The 22,857-nt window shown below is 32.9% G+C and overlaps 3 protein-coding genes across 4 annotated transcripts; all 3 read right to left on the reverse strand.

The window, feature by feature from the left end:
- Nucleotides 1–1,969: 1,969 nt before the first annotated feature.
- LOC142524533 (rho GTPase-activating protein 1-like) lies at nucleotides 1,970–7,259 on the reverse strand. Its single transcript, XM_075628564.1, has 5 exons — nucleotides 6,564–7,259; nucleotides 4,731–4,851; nucleotides 4,453–4,572; nucleotides 3,149–3,379; nucleotides 1,970–2,736 (listed from the first exon to the last, which is right to left on the reverse strand). Exons 1-5 carry the CDS (start codon nucleotides 6,989–6,991, stop codon nucleotides 2,170–2,172), a joined length of 1,467 nt encoding a protein of 488 aa, XP_075484679.1. The 5' UTR covers nucleotides 6,992–7,259; the 3' UTR covers nucleotides 1,970–2,169.
- Nucleotides 7,260–12,805: 5,546 nt separating this feature from the next.
- On the reverse strand, nucleotides 12,806–16,744 carry LOC142524540 (glucan endo-1,3-beta-glucosidase 14-like). Its single transcript, XM_075628577.1, has 4 exons — nucleotides 16,456–16,744; nucleotides 14,696–15,726; nucleotides 14,449–14,587; nucleotides 12,806–13,040 (listed from the first exon to the last, which is right to left on the reverse strand). Exons 1-3 carry the CDS (start codon nucleotides 16,499–16,501, stop codon nucleotides 14,528–14,530), a joined length of 1,137 nt encoding a protein of 378 aa, XP_075484692.1. The 5' UTR covers nucleotides 16,502–16,744; the 3' UTR covers nucleotides 12,806–13,040; nucleotides 14,449–14,527.
- Nucleotides 16,745–18,907: 2,163 nt separating this feature from the next.
- Nucleotides 18,908–21,093, reverse strand: LOC142524549 (ferredoxin, root R-B1-like). 2 transcript variants are annotated; one of them, XM_075628597.1, is made up of 2 exons: nucleotides 20,867–21,093; nucleotides 18,908–19,580 (listed from the first exon to the last, which is right to left on the reverse strand). In XM_075628597.1, the coding sequence occupies exon 2, from the start codon at nucleotides 19,575–19,577 to the stop codon at nucleotides 19,116–19,118; it is 462 nt and encodes a 153-aa protein (XP_075484712.1). In that variant the 5' UTR covers nucleotides 19,578–19,580; nucleotides 20,867–21,093; the 3' UTR covers nucleotides 18,908–19,115. The 2 variants fall into 2 exon arrangements, with proteins under 2 accessions (XP_075484712.1, XP_075484704.1); XM_075628589.1 differs by having other exon boundaries at nucleotides 20,888–21,091.
- Between the last annotated feature and the right edge of the window lie 1,764 nt (nucleotides 21,094–22,857).

Raw genomic sequence — 22,857 nt, forward strand, 5'->3', positions numbered from 1 at the left:
AAAAGTTCCTGAGTTGGGATCCTTATCCCCTTGAGAATAAATCTGCCATCTTGCTTGTATGATTTGAAGCAAACCCCAGGTTGTCCACTCCTGCCAATACAAGAAATCGGTGGAGGGAACTCCCCTCTATTAAAGCGATAATTTTCTGAGGATTTAATGTTTCTCGTGATAACCTTTCTGTCTTCATGTTGCTGATAATCGTTACGACAAGCATGATCATTGTTCAACAAATCGTCAACATCATCCGAACTTTCGAACCCGAGTCCTTCTGTGCATAGAGATAAGCCATCATTATTCTTGTAATACTGCTTTCTCTGGTTGAAGGGATAACAGTAACTTGATGTAAAGAGCTTGTTTTCATGCTTCTCCTGGTCGGGATCATCCTTCCCGGCAAAAAGTGTAGAATTCGAGGAGGATTCTGGTAAGAAATGAACATGGCTTTTCTCTTTGAAATGTAATTCGCCGAATATTTCGGTGAAGGAAGAATCGTCAATAGGTTTCATGGATTTGATCTGTTTCCATGATGAGAGAGATTCAAGAAGTGTTGGATTTTCCAGCAGTGGCTTCTCAAAGATGTGATCTAGGCCACCACAGGTTGCCATGGTTTCAACTTTTCAGTGCTTTCTTAGTTATTTTCTTGATGGGAAAAAAGTAGAGATGGGAAACAATACGATATCTTGATGATTGAAAACGTGTGTGTGTGATCATGCACAAAGAAGGGTGTGAACTAGTAGCTGCTGATAAAGTCAAGGGATGAGGCTATTTATGCAAGTTGGGGAGTGGAATAAGGATGGGTGGTTATGGAGCTTTTGAATGCGGTGTTCACAATTTTTAAGATTCTCTATCTTTTCCTTATCTTTGGCCTTTGTTAAATATTAGATATATGGGTCTATATATATATCACTACCTAGTACCTAATTATATAAATTCCTTATAATTTTTTGATTATTTTGCATTGATTTGACTAATGCTAAACATGCCATGCTTCACTTCATATGCAAAAAAAGTTAAGCCAGCAATGACTAATGGGTTTATCTTAAATATAATGCCCCTGTGGGAGGATGAAACTCAACATCTTCGTTGATAGACTAGGAGTGCGCTAAATTTCTTGTTGGATCCAACTTGACTAGTGAAAGTGAATTAGTTTATGTCATTTCCCTGATATGCTATTTAAGTTTCAATGATACTAGTTAGCTTCTTCTTCTTTTTTTCTTTTTATATCAAACTGGTCGAACAAGACTAGCAAATAATAGTTGGTAATAACAAATATTACATCCAACATCTTCCTTTCCTGTAAAAATTATTGCATGCTAACAAAGTTAGAACATTTTTCTTCCTCATTAAAATTATAATCATGGTGGTAATAACAGCTGAAATGGTCCTTTAAGTTTGTCAACTTTGTGTTTTGATCTTGAAAGTATTCAAATTTAAGTTTTGATCATATAACTTAAGTTGTAATTTGTCTTCTAGTTTTTTTAATAGAGTGTTGATGTGGCGTGTCAATTTCTCGATATGACATCGACATTTTCTAAAACCAAGTGAGCACTTTGGCAAAAAAAACAAAAAAACAAAACAAAAGTCATAACCTCACTTACAAGACTAAAACACAAAATAAACTAATTTAGAAGACATGTTGACTATTTTCCCAATCGTGGTGTAGTGCTTGTTATGCATGCTCAACTTGGATGTGATTGGCAAGAAAACATGAATCTTTGACATCAATATCTCATAGCACTACATTGGTCATCTCAACTACCATATTTTTCAATCTAGAAAAGTTCAAATTCAATTCCTGTTTTTAATTTTCAAAGTTCCAGGCAGAAATCTTATATTATATAAAGCAAACAGAGATGCCGACAACTCCAAACAGTATCTACAAGACTGTAAAAATCTAGAACATGATTGCCTAGTGGTTTTGGTCACTTTAGTGTGTGAATCACATTCCATGTCTCTATCGTGGTCCTTCATGTGGATCGAAAGAAAGTAGTTCTAGATTCAAATTGAACGAATCTCACGTCTTAGAATTCACAACACATATTAAGAAATTTCACAGTAACAGTAATAAGTAAAAACATACCAGGTTTGGACATGTTTCACTCAATTTAGAACTGGATAAAAGGAAGCAATCATAAAATCAGTCAGCGGAAGGAGATAATCTTGAACTTGTGTTCAACGCCAAGCTTCAAACCGTTCGATTATTGAATTTATACGGCTCAAATTGCTTATTTCTTTGTTCTTGTCATCAGTTTTGATGGACAAATCTACAGCTTGCAGGCTATAAATTCTTGATTCGGGCTTTCTCAGGTTGGAATTGCTTGATTGGCCTCCTGTTTTGATCATTTTGTTCTCTTCGATAGCTTCTTTTGCACTGGAAACTCTATACACTTGATCAGGAGTTTCACACGACACATCATCATCAGATTCTTCAGTTGAAGTTGAGTAACTGAGATAATCTTCATCAGATATGTCTTCTACATGGTTTGTCTCAGAATCGGAGTCTAAACCAGGGTCCTCGGCCAAAAACTCCTGAATTGCCTCTTCATTCGGCTTAGCAGGATTTTCATGGCCGAGTAGTGAAGAAGTCTGATTTCCATCGTCATCCGAAGGCTCGACGTCAGGTGTAGGAGCTGGTTCTATCACAAAGTCTTCTCTTTCTCGTAAAGTTTTCTCTATCAGTGTCTTTAGGAAGTTAATCACTTGAACAGCATACATCAAAGCAGTCAGTGGATCGGCCATCTGCAAAAACAAAAGTGCAAACGTGATATTTTTTTTATCATGAAACCGAAATTCATTAACAAGATAGCAAGTCAGACAGTACAGTACAACTTTGTTAAAGAACAAAAGAACTGCAAATGTGATGATATGATATGCCATGGATGGTGTCTGGATTGAGAAATTTTTCTGGGAGCCAAAAAAAAAGCCTTTTAAAAAAAAGGTTTTTGTATTAAATTCCCTTAGAAGAAAAATAAAAAATATATAGTCAGCCAAACAGTGTAATGCTTCTATTTAATTTCTTTCTACGAAATAAAGAGAGATGCTCTTTAAGTACTCAACGGAACTCAAACAAATTGATATATCTAATCCAGAAAATGATTTTTGAAATGACACCATGAGATGGATCCATTTACGACATACTACAGCTTCATACCTGTGTCATGTTAGGTGCAAACACCATTGCTATGTTTCGAGCATTCATCTTGTTTAGATGTTCCTTTAGTACAACATCAGCCATTAAATTGATAGCCCAATCCAACAACGATGCTTCTGTTGAGGGTAGGAGCCTTACGAGGGCATCACAGTCCTCTTCTGACTGGCATTGCATCACCTGCTCGGGTGAAAGAGAATCCAGCACCCCTCTAGGGAGTTCTCGGAACCAAGCCTATAAGGATCGCATGAAGATGTCGTTAAGCTAAAAATGCGCAGAAGAGAACAAAATTAACTTCAATTTTTAGTGAAGGCTATCTGAGCACACGTGTTCTTTTTCTTGAATACATAGAACGAATTCACGGAAATAAGAATTCAACAAAGAAAATATATCAGCTGAACTCTAAAATAAGAGAAGTATGTAGTGCGAACATAGAGACAATCAATAACCTGAGGGTTTAAACTTTATTTATCACCGCCTTATAACTTTATAAGCCAACATAGTTGTCAAGGGCACATGGCACACCGAGACGCACAGAAGCCATGGAGCCACAAGCGCAAGGCGAGGCGCGTGTCTTACTGAAGCAAAGCGCATTATTTTTATTTTTTAAAAAAATATATTAATCTTAGAATAAATATATTAAAATATGAAATAATTCAGTCACAATGTCACTCAAAACAAAAAATAATTAATAAGTTCATAGTAATTAGTAATATGATTAAAATTCTTCAATCATACAAATCAAGTTCATCTTCTTCCATCGAATCATCTGAGTTCCCAGAACTTTCGGACTTGTATTCTCCTTGGTCTTCATCATTTTTTTATCAACATCAATTTCTTCTTCGTCTTCATCCAAAATATGTGATCGATCTTTTTCTGGTTGTTATGGATATAGATGCTCATCTAAAGAAATCATTCTTTTGTTCAGCGTTCTCTTCTTCTTATTCCGGCGTTGGGTTGTTAGGGTTCGGGTTTGGGTTTTTCGTTTTAAACAAGTAATTAAAAAAATTCACTCAAATGTGCTTTAAGTGCGCCTGAGTGGCCTTTCAAGGCTAGACCAAGCGAGCATCTGGGCTCGCCTTAGTTAATCGATGCGCTTGGGTCCTCGCCTGGTGGCGCCTCTCGCCGTGCTTGCCTTTGACAACTATGTAAGGGAATATATCTAAGGACAAACAATATGAAATCTTTGGTATAACCTACAAAGTTAAATCGTATCTCGGTAAGGTCATGATCTTTGTTATATTCCAAATCCAATTTAAGATATATTTATTTGATTTCTAATGGCATCTTTCTCAAGATTTAGTTACCTTGATCAAGCCAGCCAAACAGTGTACATCAACGCCATCTGGAATCACTCCCCTGTTTAATTGGTCCCTCACATATTCCTCTTGACTGTTTCCTGCAGTTATTCTGAATATACCTTCTGCCTGCATACATAATTCCAATAATAATTGTGTTGTAACAATACGTAACCAGAAAGAGCAACCACAATTATATTTTTGGCCAATGTTAGTTTATTGTGCATTTAATTTCCCTTGATGTGGTCTTTATTTTTATGATCTTTACGACAAATACTATGATGCACCTGCAGGCCACCTTGGGAATACAAATGCCTCTGCATAAGCAGGAGAATAGTTGGAATGCTATTACCACGTGGATCATAAGACAGCTGCATGGACTCTGTAGAAACTCCAAAAACAGTGGCACTGTGCATAGATTCCAAAACCAAAAGTTCAGAGTGGAACTATGCTAAAACTGACAATGATAGAGGTGAAAATCACAATGACATACAAAGTACCAAAAATGCGCACTTTCAGGATCAAGAAAATTTCAATTATTTTACTTAGTTGCATAATCTACAAAAAGAAAATGTGGTAACATAACGCCTTGATATTTGAGCTATCATTGAAGATTTATTGGGGATGCCATCTGAAAGAGATTCGGTAAATTAAGATAACCAACATTATAATTAGAGCAATTCCCTTTAGAATAGACCAAAAGTTACAATTTTGGGGTAACAAATGGTAGATTACCAATTCACAAAAACTATCTTTTGTTATTTCGCAACAAACAAAAAATACTAAATGGCCAATTATATTGAAATTTCAAATGCATATTGAGATCATTTATACTGGAGTTTGAAAGATATTTTAGTGAATCACATAAAACAAGCACGTTGCAGTACTGAACAAGCCACGTGGAATGAAAAGCTCATAAGTTTTATCGAGACAACTTCTCCTATTGTTCTTTCAAAGAAAAAGAACTAAATTATAACTGATGAGAATACTTATTCTTAACTGCATCAAAAACCTCTATCAATGTCATATGATATGAAAAAATATCTTTAGCTGGTTGATGAGATCAAGAATTTGACACATCAATGAACCAAGGATTTTCACAGGACACGAGAAATCATAACCCTGACTGAAAAATTAACCTCAAAAGTAATTGGGATTCACCACCTTCTAAAGTAAAATCTCTGCATTCGGAGAATTTAGCGTCAAAAGTTACATATTTCTTTGAAGATTAAAAAATTACTAGATTTGATAATCGGAATCCATTTTCTTTTCACCAGTAATATATATTCACGCAATGCAACCAAATCAGGAAGAACACTAACCAAAATACCAATTCTGCAACGAGTTGAATAAATATTAAATATTTGTGAGAAAGTATTAATGGAGATAAAATATAAAATCATTCGACAATTAACGAGTGAAAGCAATATTCATAGAATAAAATTTGTTACAGCTTCCATGGTAAATGTAGACTTATAGTCCAATGAAAGTAGCCACCTATGAAGCAGACATGAAAGCAGTTATCACAACACTTTGTACAACTACTTTTCAACTAAAATCTAAGGCAGATAATTAAAAGTGTCGTTACAGGTGATGTGGGAAATATCGAGGATTATAACAATTATAATCTTCATCCATTTAAAGTCGTCGACTAAATCAACAGCAATCTATCATAAATATCAAAAATTTAGTTTGAGGGACACAAACAGAACTATAAATTCTGAATTTATGAATCACAAACAGCAAGAAAACCAGAACATAGATTGACAGGATGAAAGGTTTGTTAGGGAAAAAATTCTTTTTGAGAACACAATGCTATAAATGAGTCAAGCAAAACAAGGAAAATTAGAGAAATATAGTTATTCACAGAATTCTGATAATCCGTTCTGCATAAAATGAGCACATTCCAGGTCTAAGTTATTTTAATACAATGCGTTATAACTTGATAATCCACCAAAGATGGTAAAGTTCCAAAGAAATCGGATTATTTACCATGATACATTATGCATTAATTATGCAAACCTAAAACTCAAGAATACCATAACGATTGTAACACTAAAATATGAAAAAACTAGTCAAAATTAACCTAAATTACAGGATTCACACGAGAAAAAACAAACCTAGCACTAGGAGCCCTCCTTAAAACCTCAGGTTCAAACTCAACAGGCAACCCCAAGAACCCATTAAACCTATCAAAAGTAACATGATTAACATGCTGTACATCGGTGGGCCATCCGATCTCCATAACCCCACCACCACCACTGCCACCGGCTGCAGAAAAATCAGCCCTCTCCGTCTTGCAGGCCACCCAAAAACTCTTTCTAAACAGAGTAACTAGAATGGCCAGAAGAGATAACTGATCCCTCCTCTCCTTCTCCCTCTTCTCCCTCGCCGCCCTATTATCTTCCTCTATGTTATTATCCCTCGCCAGCCCAGAAATCACCTCATCACCCAAATATGACTGAGTCTGAAACAGTGTGGCATTGTGGGTAGGCGTGGATATTGAAGGAGAAGATGACGACGAGGGGGAGTGGAGCACCTCTGTCATCGCTATAAAAGTTGAACGACTCAAAAAAATGTGCTCTTTCAACACTTTCTCTGCTAAGATTCTTTTTTTATTCAAGAAAAACAGATGGGTTCGTTTGGATTTCTGAAATTAAAAGATTTGCTGCACAATTAAAGAAAGAAATGGTCTTTTTGATTAAATGGGGGTCTGCTTTGGAGGGAAATTTCAATAGAGATTTTTTTTAAGAAATGTGGTGGATTGGAAGTCGAAGTTGGTGGAGTGGAATGGAAGGAGTGGTGAATGGTGATGGCATCTAAGACGTGACAATCATGAACAGAATTATTTAATTTTATTTTTTAAAATTGTTTTTGGGTAGATTTTGGTTCTGCTGTCTTAAATATTATATTTTTGACAAAAATTTGTGTAAAACGGTTTCACAAATCGTATTTTGTGAGACGAATATCTTATTTGGGTCATCCATAAAAAAATATTACTTTCTATGTTAAGAGTTATATTTTTATTGTGAGTATCAGTAAGGATGATCAATCACAAGAAATATACTCTATATTTTTAATACAAAAACTAAATTACGTTTCACCTATTTATGGGTAATAATGAAAACAAAGTAAAATCACGGATCCATTTCAAAAGTAAAAGTATGATTGATTATTCATAAAAAAACATAAATATATGATCAATTGCATCCAGAATTATTTGTGAGACGTCAGTCATGTCTATATTTATAATAAAAAAAATAATTTTGACTTAAAAAATAATATTTTTCAAAAATAACTGAAATAAAATATATATCTCACATAACTGACATATAAAACTGTCTCACGAGAATTTTTTTGATAAAAAATAAAGATACAAACGAATTACTTTCGCTGAAGTATGCAATAACTAGTTTTGATGTCACCATTTTTTTATATTCATATTATATAAAAAGTATGGAAATCTTAATAATCTTACTTTGTGACATCAATTGAAACTTAACAAAATGGTCATGTTTTATAAAAATATTGTTTATTTAATAAAAATTACGATACATGTCTATTTTATAAATTATAACTTACTCGCAACTATTATATTTCATTCGATTAAAATTTTAAAAAATCACGCATTACAGTTGCATCACTGTTTCTCTCAAAAAAATCACACTGAACAATAATTACAAAATATAAATATAATACGCAAAGTAATTATACAGCCTAATATAATTATTAATGAAAATTTATGAAAATATTGTACACTAAAATAACAAATAACCCTACTCAAAAACTGCTATAACTAATTGTAAATAATCTTATAAAAACCTTTGCTAAAAAATATCAACACTTAAAAAATTATATATTAACCGCTGTAGGAAAAAAAAAAAGGGAAAGAAAAATTGTGAAAGTAAGTACATAATATGTGGACATTAATTACAACTAGAATTTGACTGACTGATTGAACTTAATTGTTACTTTCGACAAACAGGATTTGACTGTAATTAAGAGATTTTCTTATTCGATCGATTAACGTTTTGAGTTATATTAATTGATGGATTAATGTTATAAGTTTGAGTCATCAGTTAGGCTTCATTTGAATCGATGAATTTGAAATTATAGATTTTAAATCCATAATAATAAATCAATTTATTTGTTTTCACAAATTCACTGGATAATGAACTTTAAATCTCAAATAGTTAATTTTGAATCATAATAGTATATTTCAAATTCATCCGAACATGTTTTTTCTTCATATCCAAATTCTTCAGTTCCAAACACAGCCTTAGATAAATCTTGAATACATTATGTTGTCGGGGAAAAAATGAAATCGAAAAAAAAAAAAAAAGGAAGAGAGATTATGGGATAAATTTAAATAGTTAATATTGAGGACATTTAACTTTAAGAATCAAAGAAAGATTTGATAAAATGTTTTTCTAAAACTTTTTAAATACTTTTAAATATTCATAAAATATATCATTCACCTGAAAAATTGTCAGAAGATTTTTATTGAAGTAATAAATTGGAGAGTTTCTCAAATCTCAATCAACGCAAGAAGTTGAATAGTGCACATGTACAATTTAGATAATTTATTATTAATAATATGTACTATAATTCTAGCTCGGACCCATTTTTAGGCCCGTTCATTGGGTTTAGACTTACCTCACAACACGTTGATTTAGACCCAATAGAAAGGGTGCGAAGCTTAACTTCATGTCTGGTCTAAGCTATTCATTTTTGTCTTTGTTTTGGACCCATTTTTGTTTTTCGCTTCCATTTTGGATGTTGATATTAATCTTATCCTTTCTTTTTTTAAAAAAAAAATTCTAAACGTTGGTTCTTGTTTTTATATCTTCTCATTACTATTAGTTATTATTTGTAAAAAGGAGAGTTTTCTTTATATAGATTTGTCTCTTTGCGATTTTGATCATTTATATTATTAAATTTCATTTTCTTCGTCATATTTGATTATGTAGTAGTTTTTTTTAAATTGCAAAACTTGTAAAATTATCGAGATTAAGAAAAATATCATTGGTTACAAGATTTAAAAATCAATGAGAAAAATCCTCGGGCTTCCAAACAAAGGAAGTTTGTTGAAAATAGCAAAAGACGCCACTGAATCTGCAACGGCGTTTGTTGTGCGCCGAATGTGATCTAAAATAGTTTAGCTATGTTAACTCAAAGATCGTCTGATATATAAAGCATATGTGCCAACATAGCTAATGTCCTCTTTTAGTTGAGTGGCTGCTTGTACTGCCAATAGAGAGTCCGATGTAATTTGATTGATAAGGAGGTTATGTTCCCGTACGATCTTCATTCTGATATCAATGGCAGCCAGTTCTCCATAGACGACCGAGTGAGGTTTCCGGATTTTCTTCCTAAAAGCTATCATTGGTTAGCCTTCATGGTTATGTACCACCCGTTCTACAGCAAAGTTGTTCAAGTTCTCGTTATAAGTTGCATCAACATCTAGCCTTAACTCGATTATGTAGTAGTTTTAGTACATATAGCGCTGATGTGATGCCGACGTGGACTAAAGTATTTGTCACATTAGGACTCCAGCGAAAAAATGACTACAATTATCAAAACTTGAAAAATACATGATTAAAACTAAAATTTGTCGACGTAGATGATCATAATAACAAATATAGAAATATAAGTGACCAAAATTACAATTTTTTATTATGAATTTTACAAATTTCATGAACTCTATGAAAGATGTAGAACTAATAAAAAAATAATGGGGAGTGGAAACGATGAAGAGGAAGAGGAAGAGGAAGAGGAGAGGAGAGGGGGAGAACTATTACGCTCGAAATTTATGTTACTGGTGTTAGAAATGTTAGAACTCCAAGTAAAATTAGATTTGTTATCAGTAACATTAAAATGTATCTTTCATATGATTTGCTTGTAATTTAGTGTCGGTAATCTTACCTGCATGACATATGGACAAGTTCTAGTTCATATGATGGTCGTACATTAGGCGTCGAGGACTCAAGATGAACGCTTTTGTATATCTTTACGAGTCTAGATGTAGCATTGATTCGAATGTGTCTGGGAGTTAATATGACGAGAAAATCAGAAGAAAAACGAATGTAATTTCCCACTATTAGATATTACTAATGCTACAACTCATGCACGTTTTCCAGCTTAGAAATTGAGTGGGGAATGATGCATTGTTTCCTCATACGTTGTCTTCGGGTTAGGTCACAGACGTGAGTGCTTTGCAATGACTTCTTGCTTCTGATTTCTGAAGGCCATCTTTGGCAGATTTGACAGACACTGTTGCGGCATAGATGATCTTTGAAGAGTCGAATTCTCGCCTCGACTTTTCTGTCTAAACTATTTCCTGTATTCCATTGATATCACCAACAAAATTACCATACACAATTGATTCCTTTTAATTTGTTCGCCATTTTCGAGTCGGTTAAAGTGTTGTGAAGGTGAGCAACTATTGCAATGAAGTTAGTTAATTTCAACATGTGGATGTGCTAGTGTGAGAACCGAACAGCTTGAATACGAAATATTCCTTAATAAATTGTCCTATTTTTTGATATGCATAAACTAGAAACTAATGCATGGAAGCAGGCATTACTAACAACTTGCAGAGCAGATGGCCATTTTAGTGCTCTCCGGCTGAAAATTATAAACATTTTAATTTAATTAACTGTTATATTTTTTTATAAAAAAAAGCAGAAATAGAAGTATATTATTTGATATTTACTCACAAAATAATAATAATATTTAATCAATTTATCATTAATTATAAGAATTTATTATAAAAACATAATTTCAATTTAACAAATAAAAACTCTAATATACATTATCTTGCTCTAGTCTCTAATAAAAACTCGATATAAAATTGAGTGGTTTGAAATCTCAAGTATACCATGTCTCATCTATCAATTCCGAAGACAAATATTAATCATAACATAAAAAAAAACTAGTTATACTGATTTAATTAAAATTCAATTTTTTTAAATCACACAACCACTCAATACCTTATTTCTCGTCTTTTCTCCAAGACGGAAACCTGTTGATTTGGAACAATAGCTCTATCTATGTGAGAGACATTGAATAATTTAAATCTCGAATATTTTTTTTAAAAAAAATTGCATATAAAGTAAATTATTTTTCATGTAGAATATCCATTTTCGTAGCTCGTCAAAAAATTGTTTGCTAGAGTGAATTAAATTGAGTAGATGGGGGGTCACAAGGAAGGGTCTTATTCTAAAAATTAATAATTATGAATGATTCGTCTGATTTTTTTTTGTTTTATGTTAATAGTACGCCCACCAGCTAAGTTCACACGCTTTGGTGATTGCCCCTTGGTAAGTTCCATCTAACATATCTTATTTTCTATATTAATTCTGGCAAGAGCAAACAAATTTTATGTAACATTTATATAAAAAAATTGTTGTTTTAGTTCGTCTTTTTGTTTTCGGAAACTCGCATAGTTATTTTTCGAATACACACTAAAAAAACTCTCGGATTTAATGCACTCAATTACAAATCACGTCAGTAAGATAAACCGCACTAAGCAAGTCACGTGCAACGTGTTTTAACAAGTGTTTGTAGGAGAAAATCACATTAGTTAGCATTTGATATCACGCTCACACTACTCCGCCAATTTGAATATTACCTTACTGAGTTATTTTAGACATTCTACCTTATTCTATTTGGTGACAATATAATAGAATTAAAAAAATAGACAAGAAAACGGAAGTATGTGATGGATATCCAAACAAGCACGATTCCCAGATATAGTTTTATTTTTAATCGAGATTCGGATTATTTAAGCACTGTATTTTCTTATATTTGAGTTTAAAAACGATATATTTTGGTTAGAAATTTGGCGTTTAAGAGAATAGACAATTTCAAAAAATGATGTTCACCTCCTCTAACTATTTTAAATAAATAAATAAATGATCAGATTTTTCAATTAAATTTTAATATAAGTTTAATTCAAATATTCAATTAAATAGAATATCGAAAAAAAGACATCTTGTATTAAAAAAATCAAACTGGATAATCGCTCATTGACTTTATCAGCACATTTACCTAGTGGATATCAGGCTAAGGCTATGAGCCAAAGAAATAAAATAAAATATTACTCGATCAGCTCTTCGAATCAAATACGTAATCATCTCCCGACCAATATCATATGGAATAAAGGAAACCAAAGGAAAAAGCAGACCAAACTCACAAGCCGACCATGTTTGGATTCTGTCACTTTCTTATTTTATTATCATAAATTGATTTAATTCAATTATTTTTTAATAATAATAGTAATATTATTATTATTATTAAATTACATAGCAACTCAAATACCATATTTCAATAACTATCACGAAATTACGCTGTGTACATGTAACTTGAAAAAAGTAGTGTATATAATTCTGATATGCCTAAAGTAACTGATGCAAGCTGGAAATTATAGTGTACATAAATAAAATTCTACTGTATGAAAAGTTCAAAGGTCACTAATTACTGTAAAGTCTGAATGAATAAGGTATTCGATAATTAAATTTCCCAAAGTATAAAATCTCCTATCTGCTGCATGCAAAAACCTCTAAGCCACTGATGAACACATTGTCGACTTTACCCTGCAACCACAAAAACATCGATCTTCAAACCCGGAATTCAACTCAAGTTAATGTAATCTTTTAGTATATAATAGGTATTATCTGTCGATTTCGATTTTTAAAAAATGGATTTCGAACGGTCCTTGAACTCCCTTTTGCAGTGTCCTTCTCCCAATCCATGAAATCCAAATTTACCTACGCTTTTGTCGCCCCATATAACAATAATTTTAACTATACATGCACATAACACGTGTGTCAGACGAGACGACTAGTTTATGAAACTAGCAGATAATTTCTCCACATAAGCAAGGTGTTTTAATCCGGTTTAACAATTGGAGAGATGGTCTATACCAAACAACACAAAGGTTTGTTATATCTTTAGTCATCTTGTTTTGTTTATCTACACACAACACGACAATTTTCTTTTGAGTAAAGATCAATTATTAATTAACAAATGATAAATTAAACCATGTTTAAATCAAGAATAAACGACAAAAAGTCAGATTATCAGTTCAATATTATCTTGCCAATTGCAGTTGAAATTTGGTATATGAAATGAACTAATCAAAAGGGATTTGTCTATTTTTCTATCTTATCCTACTTAATCACTGATGTAAGACTCTACAAAGAAAAAATGGCTAACTGGGCTCCACGATAATGAAAGCCATCACATTCACCTTTGTGGTTCAAGCAACATATTGAGGTACAGCCAGAAGAGGATCCAAGAAATCTAGGTGCATATGGGGGTTGAAACTAGTAAGATTTTTTAGTTTGCAGAGGGACGGTTGCACATGGGACCACTGGTTACATCTCCAGAGTAGGTTGTTAAAGAAATTATTGAAATCCCATGAAATATCTAGAACAAATGAATCTAAGATCAAATTCAAAAGAATTTCGTTATATGAAGTGGTGTTTTGGAGCTTGAGAAGCCAACACCGTCTCGGAAAGTAAAATGACATAAAGGGCAGATATACACTGTAGACCTCTCTATTCCACCAGCCATTAGGATGATACTGATACCATAGAAAAATAATATATCTTACTTAGCTTCTTGGAGATGCAACATAGAAATAAATCTCATTTCATGATGTAGGCATAAAGCTAGAGACAAAAAAGACTTTTTTTTTTTAATTAAAGAATAAAAATTGCACAACTTGGAAGCGATGGGGGTTTCTTTCATGATAGAGGCTTGAAATGGACTTCTCTCAAGAAAATACAAAATATATCAATACCGTCAAAATGAGATTCATTTGCATTATTGCAGAACATATCCCTTGAACGCTTGATATTTCTTGAAGGGCGAGTGGGTTGGGTAAATCATGACTCAAACTCGAAAAACGAACTTCCACACCAATAAAAAAGTTGGCTGGCCCTTTTACACTTAATAACTTCAAAATAAGAAAAGTAGAAAACTATTTAGGTAACTTACCTCCGAAATATCCTTGGAAAAAGAACTGGGAAGATTAGCATCTTCTTCATTCCGTTACGGTGGTGAGACAAATCCTCGGCTATAAAGCACATAATGAAAATGCCATGGAAAGAACAAAACAAATGAAAAAAGATATGACCTGAAAAGTAAGAGTAACATTTGTCAAACCCTGTCAAATATAAGTTGTGAAAATGTGTAAGTAGCAAAAGAAGCAACACAACACGAGTAAATTTACACATTTCCTTACGTTTCTTTCTGAAGATGAATAATCCATGCGCGGACGAAATCCTTGCAAACCAATGTTATAGACAGGAGTACCATCAGGATAGTATAATCCATAATTCCTTTCAGACAAAGGACCAGGTTTTAAATCCTCGTTAAATAGTGCAAAAAAGTATATGTCAACAGGTACTGATGGTTTTCCCGGAGTCCCTTGACTTTGATCTATCCGTCTGAGCAAATTACCGTTATACAGTCTAGCATTCTCTGGTGTCGCCCCCACCTCGTTCTGATCCCCTTTTGATGGCCATCCGGTCTCGGAAACTTTAACTTGTACATCCGTATGGCCTAATGCTTTGATTGCTGAATAAACGGAGTCAATCTGTGCATATAACATGTTATCATAATGCAGATTTGTTAAGGGGTCGATCATCCCAGAATTTGGCTGGAAAAGTGCATAGCTCAATGAAATCTGCTCCGGATCATCCTTATAGGCAAAGAAAGGATATGCGTTAATAAGGAATGGTGAGTCTGTCTGAGCATGAAAATTGAGAATACTCTGGATATATTCAGCAAGATCTTGTCGAAATGCACCAGCGGAAGGTGGGTAGGAGTTACTCAAGATTCCGAAAGAGTGAGCTGTCGTCACAAATATCTCCTTGCTCAGCCCGATATTTGACAGAGCTCCATAAACAGTTTGCATCGCTGGGATCAAATGTGACTTTAGCTGAGTGTCGTTGCCTGTAAGAACCTCGTTTCCGACAGTGATGCACGTTATCTTAGTTCGGGAAATATAAGGTTGCACACGCTGCTGAATCCAAGATTGAGCTTGAACAGGATCGGTCATCTTTTGAAGATACTCATTTCCTAATCCTATCACAAATTCAACATCTGAGTTCGCGAATGCTGATAAAACATTCGGATCCGCATCATAAAGTTTCACTCTACTTATGTTGACAGATTTAAGGAGATTGGCGACACGTGATGGGGGTGGTAGATTGTTGGCAATCTGGCCGTAATTGATTCCCACTCCAAGTCCACGGACGCAAACTAATGAACCTGGAAGCAGTTATGAACTCAGTAATGGATAACACCGAAAAAGATAAACAGAATCTATACCATTTTACAGGAATTGCTCCCTAAAATCAAGAAACATCATTCCCACGTACCTTCAAAAATAATGGTACCAGTTACAAGCAATGAATCAACAACAACAACAAAAACACACAAACTTGTAGATTTGAATTCAGACGCCATCACTATCAATAACCATTAGGAGAATCAAAGACATGCACAAAAAAAACTTGTTTTCTTTTTAATCAAAGAATCCACAGCCACTACATCTCCTTCATTGGAATCACCACCTCATATCCAAAATTTCTACAAAACCATAATATACTCTGCACTAATTAAAGAAGTATTTAGCCAAGAATCCTGGACCTCGAACACACACAGTCTCTGTAAACATCCATTACAGCAACATAAAAAAAGATTTTAAAAAGAATGAAAATAAATTGAGAGACACGAGAATAGAATAAAACCAACCCTTTTCCCAGAAACTCAAAATCCAAGAACCCATTTCTTAACTCACCTGTGTTGATTTTTAATGTGAAAAACATCATAAACAAACACTACCCTTTATAAATACAACTTACAAGCAACATAAACTCAATTTTCCCGATAAAGAAAAAACACAAACACAATCTTTCGACCCAAAAAAGAGTCTTTTGCCGATAGTGAAACGTAAAAGAGCAAAAAACACACATAAAGCGATGTGAAAAAAAGTACCTGAAAAAGTGAGGAGGAAGAGGAGAACCCAGAAAAAGGTGGCCATAGCGATTTGCTATGCCAACTCTCTTTGAATCTCAGCCACGACGCCGCTTTATAATCGGTTCTCTGTTTTATACGACGCGTTTAAATAATAAATAATTGAAATTAAATGGTATTAAATTCCGTGTCTTCCTACTGAAAGGAAGCTAGCTAGCTAGCTACCTACCTACAATGTGAAACTGAAATACTAAAGCGCCCTATTTCGTATTTTTTTTTCCCACCGTAGGTTTGGCGAATGCAAATGCACCTTGAAAATCGAAACGCCTTTCCACTGGTTTACAGTTAATGAAGATTAGATAACCGACATGGTCCTGCGTTTCCAATTATATCCTCAGGTTTTCCAACAATGACCTGTGATCACATTTCTTTCTTGGCCTTTGTCTAAAATCTAAAATTTGAACATTTTTCCTATTTCCAAGATTTGACTTTTGCTTACCCCCACCATTTTCTTTTTACTTTTTTTTTTATACCACCTATCTATTTCAAATTTTACCATAAAAAATATTCTCGAAATATTTTTTTTATTTGATTTATTTAATTTTTTTTATTAGATATCAAATGTGTATTTTCAAAATTTAGTGATATAATTATAATTATATTTTATATTTGATATAATTAATATTATATTTTATTAATAATTGTGACCCACGTGGGTCTTGAGATGAGATGAGATGAGCGGGGCTCGAAAGTAAACTCTTTTATGCCAAATTGGCGCAGAGGAAAATGGAGCTGCACTATTTTGCAAAATAGTGCAGCTACGTTAGAGGAACACGCTATTTATAATGAGTTTTAATTTTCCATAGAATCCAACCATCTAGGTTATCTATTTAAGTAGAACGATGACATATACGAATTAGTTGTTCTAGAAATGTATGTACAATCGCATTTGCACAAGCGTGAATTCATACGTGATAATAAACACATCATAAAAACATATAATCATGCAACACATCGTGAATATAAGAAGAATATCTCATCATGTAATACGTCAACTACCGTCGTCTACTCGTCTTAATTTATATCGATGCAAAACCTATTCAAAGATTGTGAAATTGGTATGATTTCAATTATTTAAGTTGAATTTTGAATTCTTCAAATTAGCTATAACTTCATTTTATCATTTTTTATTTATTTATCTAAGGGCGGATTAAGGATTCATAAAGTGGTAGGAAAGCTCAATATTTATCTAACTAAGGGCGGATTAAGGATTCATTTTATGGATGCTTTTTATCTAAGAAAACTTTGAAATAAATCAGGTGACGTTGAAATTAAAATCAATATTTGCTAATATTATTTTCATACAATTTAATTAAACACTTTTTTCCCGGTCAAAATTTCTTAGGAACGATCTTGCTGATTTATTTTAACATAAAATATATAATAAACAGGAAGATGTGTGGGTTTGATTTTTAAAAAATAAATAAATAAAAAAACTCACCCATTGTAATAAAAAAAAATTAAAATGTACACTTTTTTAGTCTATTTTACAAAATGAAATTAAGACAATAAATCGGGAAAAGGGTTGGATTGAGTGTGCAATAATCACATTCCCTTCAATAACAAGAAATGATTTAAATTCTATGTGTAATTCCCTAAAAACTATTTGTATAATATGAAAGGGTAATTCTGGCAATCATTAAAATTCATGTTTTGCTGTTTTTTGAAAGAAGTTGTGAGCAACTTGGTGTCGTCGACTCTCGTGGGAAATAAAAAAAAAAAAATTCAACCATTGTGTACTTAACATTCGTGTTTATTTTTAATATTGTATAATTTTTTATTTTAATTTTTTCATAAATTTTATAATATTTTTGTCGTCTTGTACTGATTTTTTTTTCCCAGTATTTTTTAATTTATAAGATGATATTTTTGGTGAAACCTATCCCGACGCCATACTTAATAAATGGTATAGAGTATAGTACAGAATATAGATGTATATGTTTTTAACCATTTAATAATAAATTCAGTGACGTGAAGGAAATCATGTATAATATAATATATATATTACATGCACAATCATATAATACAGACGTATCCAAGTTGGAATACTATTTTTTTTAATAAAAATATTGTGAAATAATTTCATGGATTTTTATCGTTGAGATGAATCGATCATGCTCATATTTAATAAAAAATAATACTTTCAACATGTTAATCAAAAAAAATATTGATAAAAAATCGAACATTTAGATTATTGATCAAACGGTTACTGAATATCATTAAAAAAAGACCCCTTTTTAGACCATAGCAAAAAGCTCTCGAGATACGGAAGAATAAAGCAAACACAATAAAATGTTTACATCGAAAAGAGTTTCTCCTACACCCTTTCGTTTATTTTCCATCTCGCAATCGAAACCGAAACCTAAAATGGATTGTTCGTGTATGTATATGTATGTTTACGTGGATATAGACATACGGTGATCTTATTTTCCTCATAAAACCAATTGTGAATATCGTTTGCGATGTATACATGCGTGAGAAACACAGATACTAAGATACAGGGTGTTGGAACCAAGTTGGCTCAAATTTATTACTAGCCATAACATCATGTTCCGCTCGCATAATAGGACAGTGAAGCATTGGATTAAACAAGCCTGAAACAACAAACCAAAAACAGATTCTTAATAAAGATCACTCTCCTTGTGAGTGTGAATCACACAATCTGAAGTAGGATATGAGACACAGGTCAGCAAGTAGCCCTGCACCATTTGGTCATCATCAAGAAACGAGCCATCTGACTGGTCAACACAACCTGTCGCGATTTTACCTGCGCAAGTGGAGCATGCACCGGCCCTGCATGAGTATGGAAGATCAATTCCCGCAGCCTCCGCAGTGTCAAGGATATATGCATCGTCAGGGGCATCAAACTCGCACTCGTCGCCGTCTGGTCCAATTAATTTGACCTTGTATACTGCCATGGCAGATACTCTGAAATCTGGTTTGGCTTTCAAGCCAAAGCTTTTGGTGATCCACTTCACAGAACCCAAAGAGGAAGAGATCTTGACGAAGGTGCTTGTGTTTCGGTTTTGTGGAGCTGGGGCACTTTTGAACATGCAGCTGAGGGGAAGTATAGCAGTTGCCATTTCCTGAAAAGGCAGCATCGGAACTTTAATTTCGCACCACACTATCACTACCACTCAAATGTTCATGCTGATCACATGCTTCTCTGCATTAAATGTAAGCCATCTATTTGTTGAACGATGACAATAGACAATATTGCCATCGATTCTAGTACCCAAGCTATTGATGTTGGAGCAATATGAGAAGTGCGAGAAAGTTGGTCTCTGCCCTTCACTCGAAGCTCCATGATGATAAATCACATTTATAAGAACTTAAAATCGAACTCAAAACTCTCTTTCGCCTCATTACGTGGATTACTCAATATTTAAGATCATACTCAAAACAATATTTGCAGAAGAAAAAGATTGAGAAAAATGATCAAAGGCACTAACTTTTAGAAAGGAAACCAAGAAACCAGGGTGACAGGGGTAAACAAAAATCAAAATAAAGTGCATAAACGTGTGACTCTCACATAGCACACCAACCACGGTAAAATCATCTTATTACAAACTTATTCAAAGCAGCAAACCAATATTGACCGAGCGTCCAAGTCAAGGTGTCAAAGATTCTAAAACAAACAATTTAAACAACAGTAAAATTCCATTTACATAAAGAAATGGTAAATTAAGCTGAAGCTTCTTACACAATTGTCGAAGAATAATCAGTCAAAGCACCAAGAATCTTACCATTGCATGTACCCGTGAACTATATTGTTGCAGAGGCTGAGGGGGAGGACCAATCGCCCCTCCCTATTAAATTTTACATCAAGAGTATACACAAAAATATATATTTTTTTATACATATTATACATACACAAAATACAATATATTTCCAATTAATTTTCGAGCTTTAATTTAACCATCAACGAAATCTTTGGCTCTGCCACTAATAGTTTGCACAAATATCAGCCAGGCTCCAGATCGAATTCAAAATCAGAGAAGAGGAACAACATTATGATGAAACATCACCTTTTTTCCACAACATAAATGTATTTCATTTAGGAATAAAAAATTTACAAGATCACGAGAAAACATCTTCAAATATTTTTAAAAATCATACTGAAGTAAATTTATTAAATGTACAAAACAGCAGTACAATATCAAAGAAAAACCCAAAAATAAACATCTCAACAAAGCCTCCAGCAAACTCAAACGATCTTCTCACAATAAGTCTAGAAAATCCATAACAAAAAAACAAAACTCAAACTTTTCACACCGATCAGCCATATGAGGTGAACAAACATGAAAAAATCAAACAGAAACAGCAAAGATCTTTCTTGATAAAGCTACATATTAAAGAAATGAAGCCTTACAGAAGTCAAGATCTCACTCACCCCTTATGCACCGGTATAAAAAATTTACGCCTGGGTGTGACGAAAAAGGGGGAGAAACCGCAGGGAATTGATGGGTTTTGAGGGTTTGTGGCGGAGGTGACGGTGGATCCCTAAACAGTCAATACTGAAGCAGGCGGGTTGCCGAGGGTGGCGCTGGCAAATGTACATACAACTCTTGTGTGATGTTATGTGACGAATTTTCTAATGGAACCATTAAAATGTTTTTTGATAGGTATTTATTTTGATAAATTGATTCGAACAATATTTATAAGAGTAGGTTTTTTGTGAGACAGTTTGACGAATTTTTATCTGTGAGACGGGTCAACTCTACCGATATTCACAATAAAAAGTAATACTCTTAGCATAAAAAGTAATATTTTTTCATGAATGATTCAAATAAAAGATATATCTCACAAAATACGACCCGTGAAACCGTCTCACACAAGTTTTGCCTATTTATAATAACGAGTCAAATCGAAAATGAAATTTATCTCACAAAATTGATCTATAAGACAGTTTTACATAATTTTTTATTTTATTTTTTATGTCAAAAATATTAATTTTTCCTCGATACCTAAAATAGATAATGATTTCTTTTCTGCCATTTAAATGCTATTTAAAAAATTTGCTGCCTGCTTCATGACTGAAGACTTAATCGATTGAAGTAAAATTTGAGGATATATTGATAAATTCATAAGATTTGATTAAAATTTTACAAAAATTAAAATTACTAAAAATATATTCATACGAAGTAGTTTGAAAAATTGTGTTGGTCATTCATTAATATTGGAATCGTGAATGTTAAAAATTGTGAAAATTATCAAGCAAAAATCATTTTGCTGAATACTTTCATTTGGGATAAAAGATCATTTTTTAAAAAAAAAAATTACCAATGAATCAATTATTTAATTTTAAGATTATTTGTGAAATAAACATGAATTAAAATTTTAAAAAAATTCATATGTTGTGAAAATCCTGACTCATTGGTTTTCCATCAATAAATTTCTTTCACGCAACAGACTAAATCCCGATCCGCCCTTCCTTTTGGTGAAAACTTCGCGCATATCATCTTAAAAGCTTATTTAGCGCATTAAAAATATCGATGAATACATTGGCAGGCGTTGTTATTTAGGCTGATATTTAAATCTTGACCTCTAATGGAGATTATTGTGATAAACAAATCGAGTTAGATTTACGCGTTTTTCAAACCGACTCGATAAACATTTGATTCGTATTCGAATTTATCAAACTCGAACATGTTCCAATTTTTTCAAACCAATTTTGAATTCAAATTATTTAGTTCAATAGTTCACGGACCACTTCATAATCTAAACACTGTATTAATATAATATAATTATATATTAAATATATATAAATTTCATACTTTCTAAAGTTTCGAACTTTTATTCTCGAATCTTATTGTCCGAACAATAATTCGATCAGATCTCGAATATCTTTAAAAATATTGAGCCAAATTCAAAGTACCTTTTGAGCAAAAAAAAATCGAGCTCAAATATACTTAATCCAATCCGGGCAAATAAATCAGTCATTGATCATAATTTTAACATAGGAATTGGAAAAAAAATACAAATTTATAATTGTCGTGTGAAAATATATTTCATCTTTCAAAAATAATTTTAATATCTTACACTAATCAAAGGGAAAAATATATGTGATCCTATCACTCAAACCGCACATAACCTGAAAAATGTATGCAATCACTATGTACCATATACCGAACATGTACATTTAAACACTTGATCACCCAAAGCAGACTCAAGAAAATTTTAGAGAAATTCCACATTAAGTTTTTAAATTTTAAATAACAATTACAAAGACTTGGGGTAAAGGCCAAAAACACTGCAGTAACAAATAGTGTACAATGAGATTTTCACAAATGTCAGTATCTCACTATGCAGTATCCTTCCCAAAAACATTTGCTACAAAACAAGGTTAGAGAAAGTTCAAAT

This window comes from Primulina tabacum, chromosome 2, assembly GCF_025594145.1.
Source record: "Primulina tabacum isolate GXHZ01 chromosome 2, ASM2559414v2, whole genome shotgun sequence".
Classification (NCBI taxonomy): Eukaryota; Viridiplantae; Streptophyta; class Magnoliopsida; order Lamiales; family Gesneriaceae; genus Primulina; species Primulina tabacum.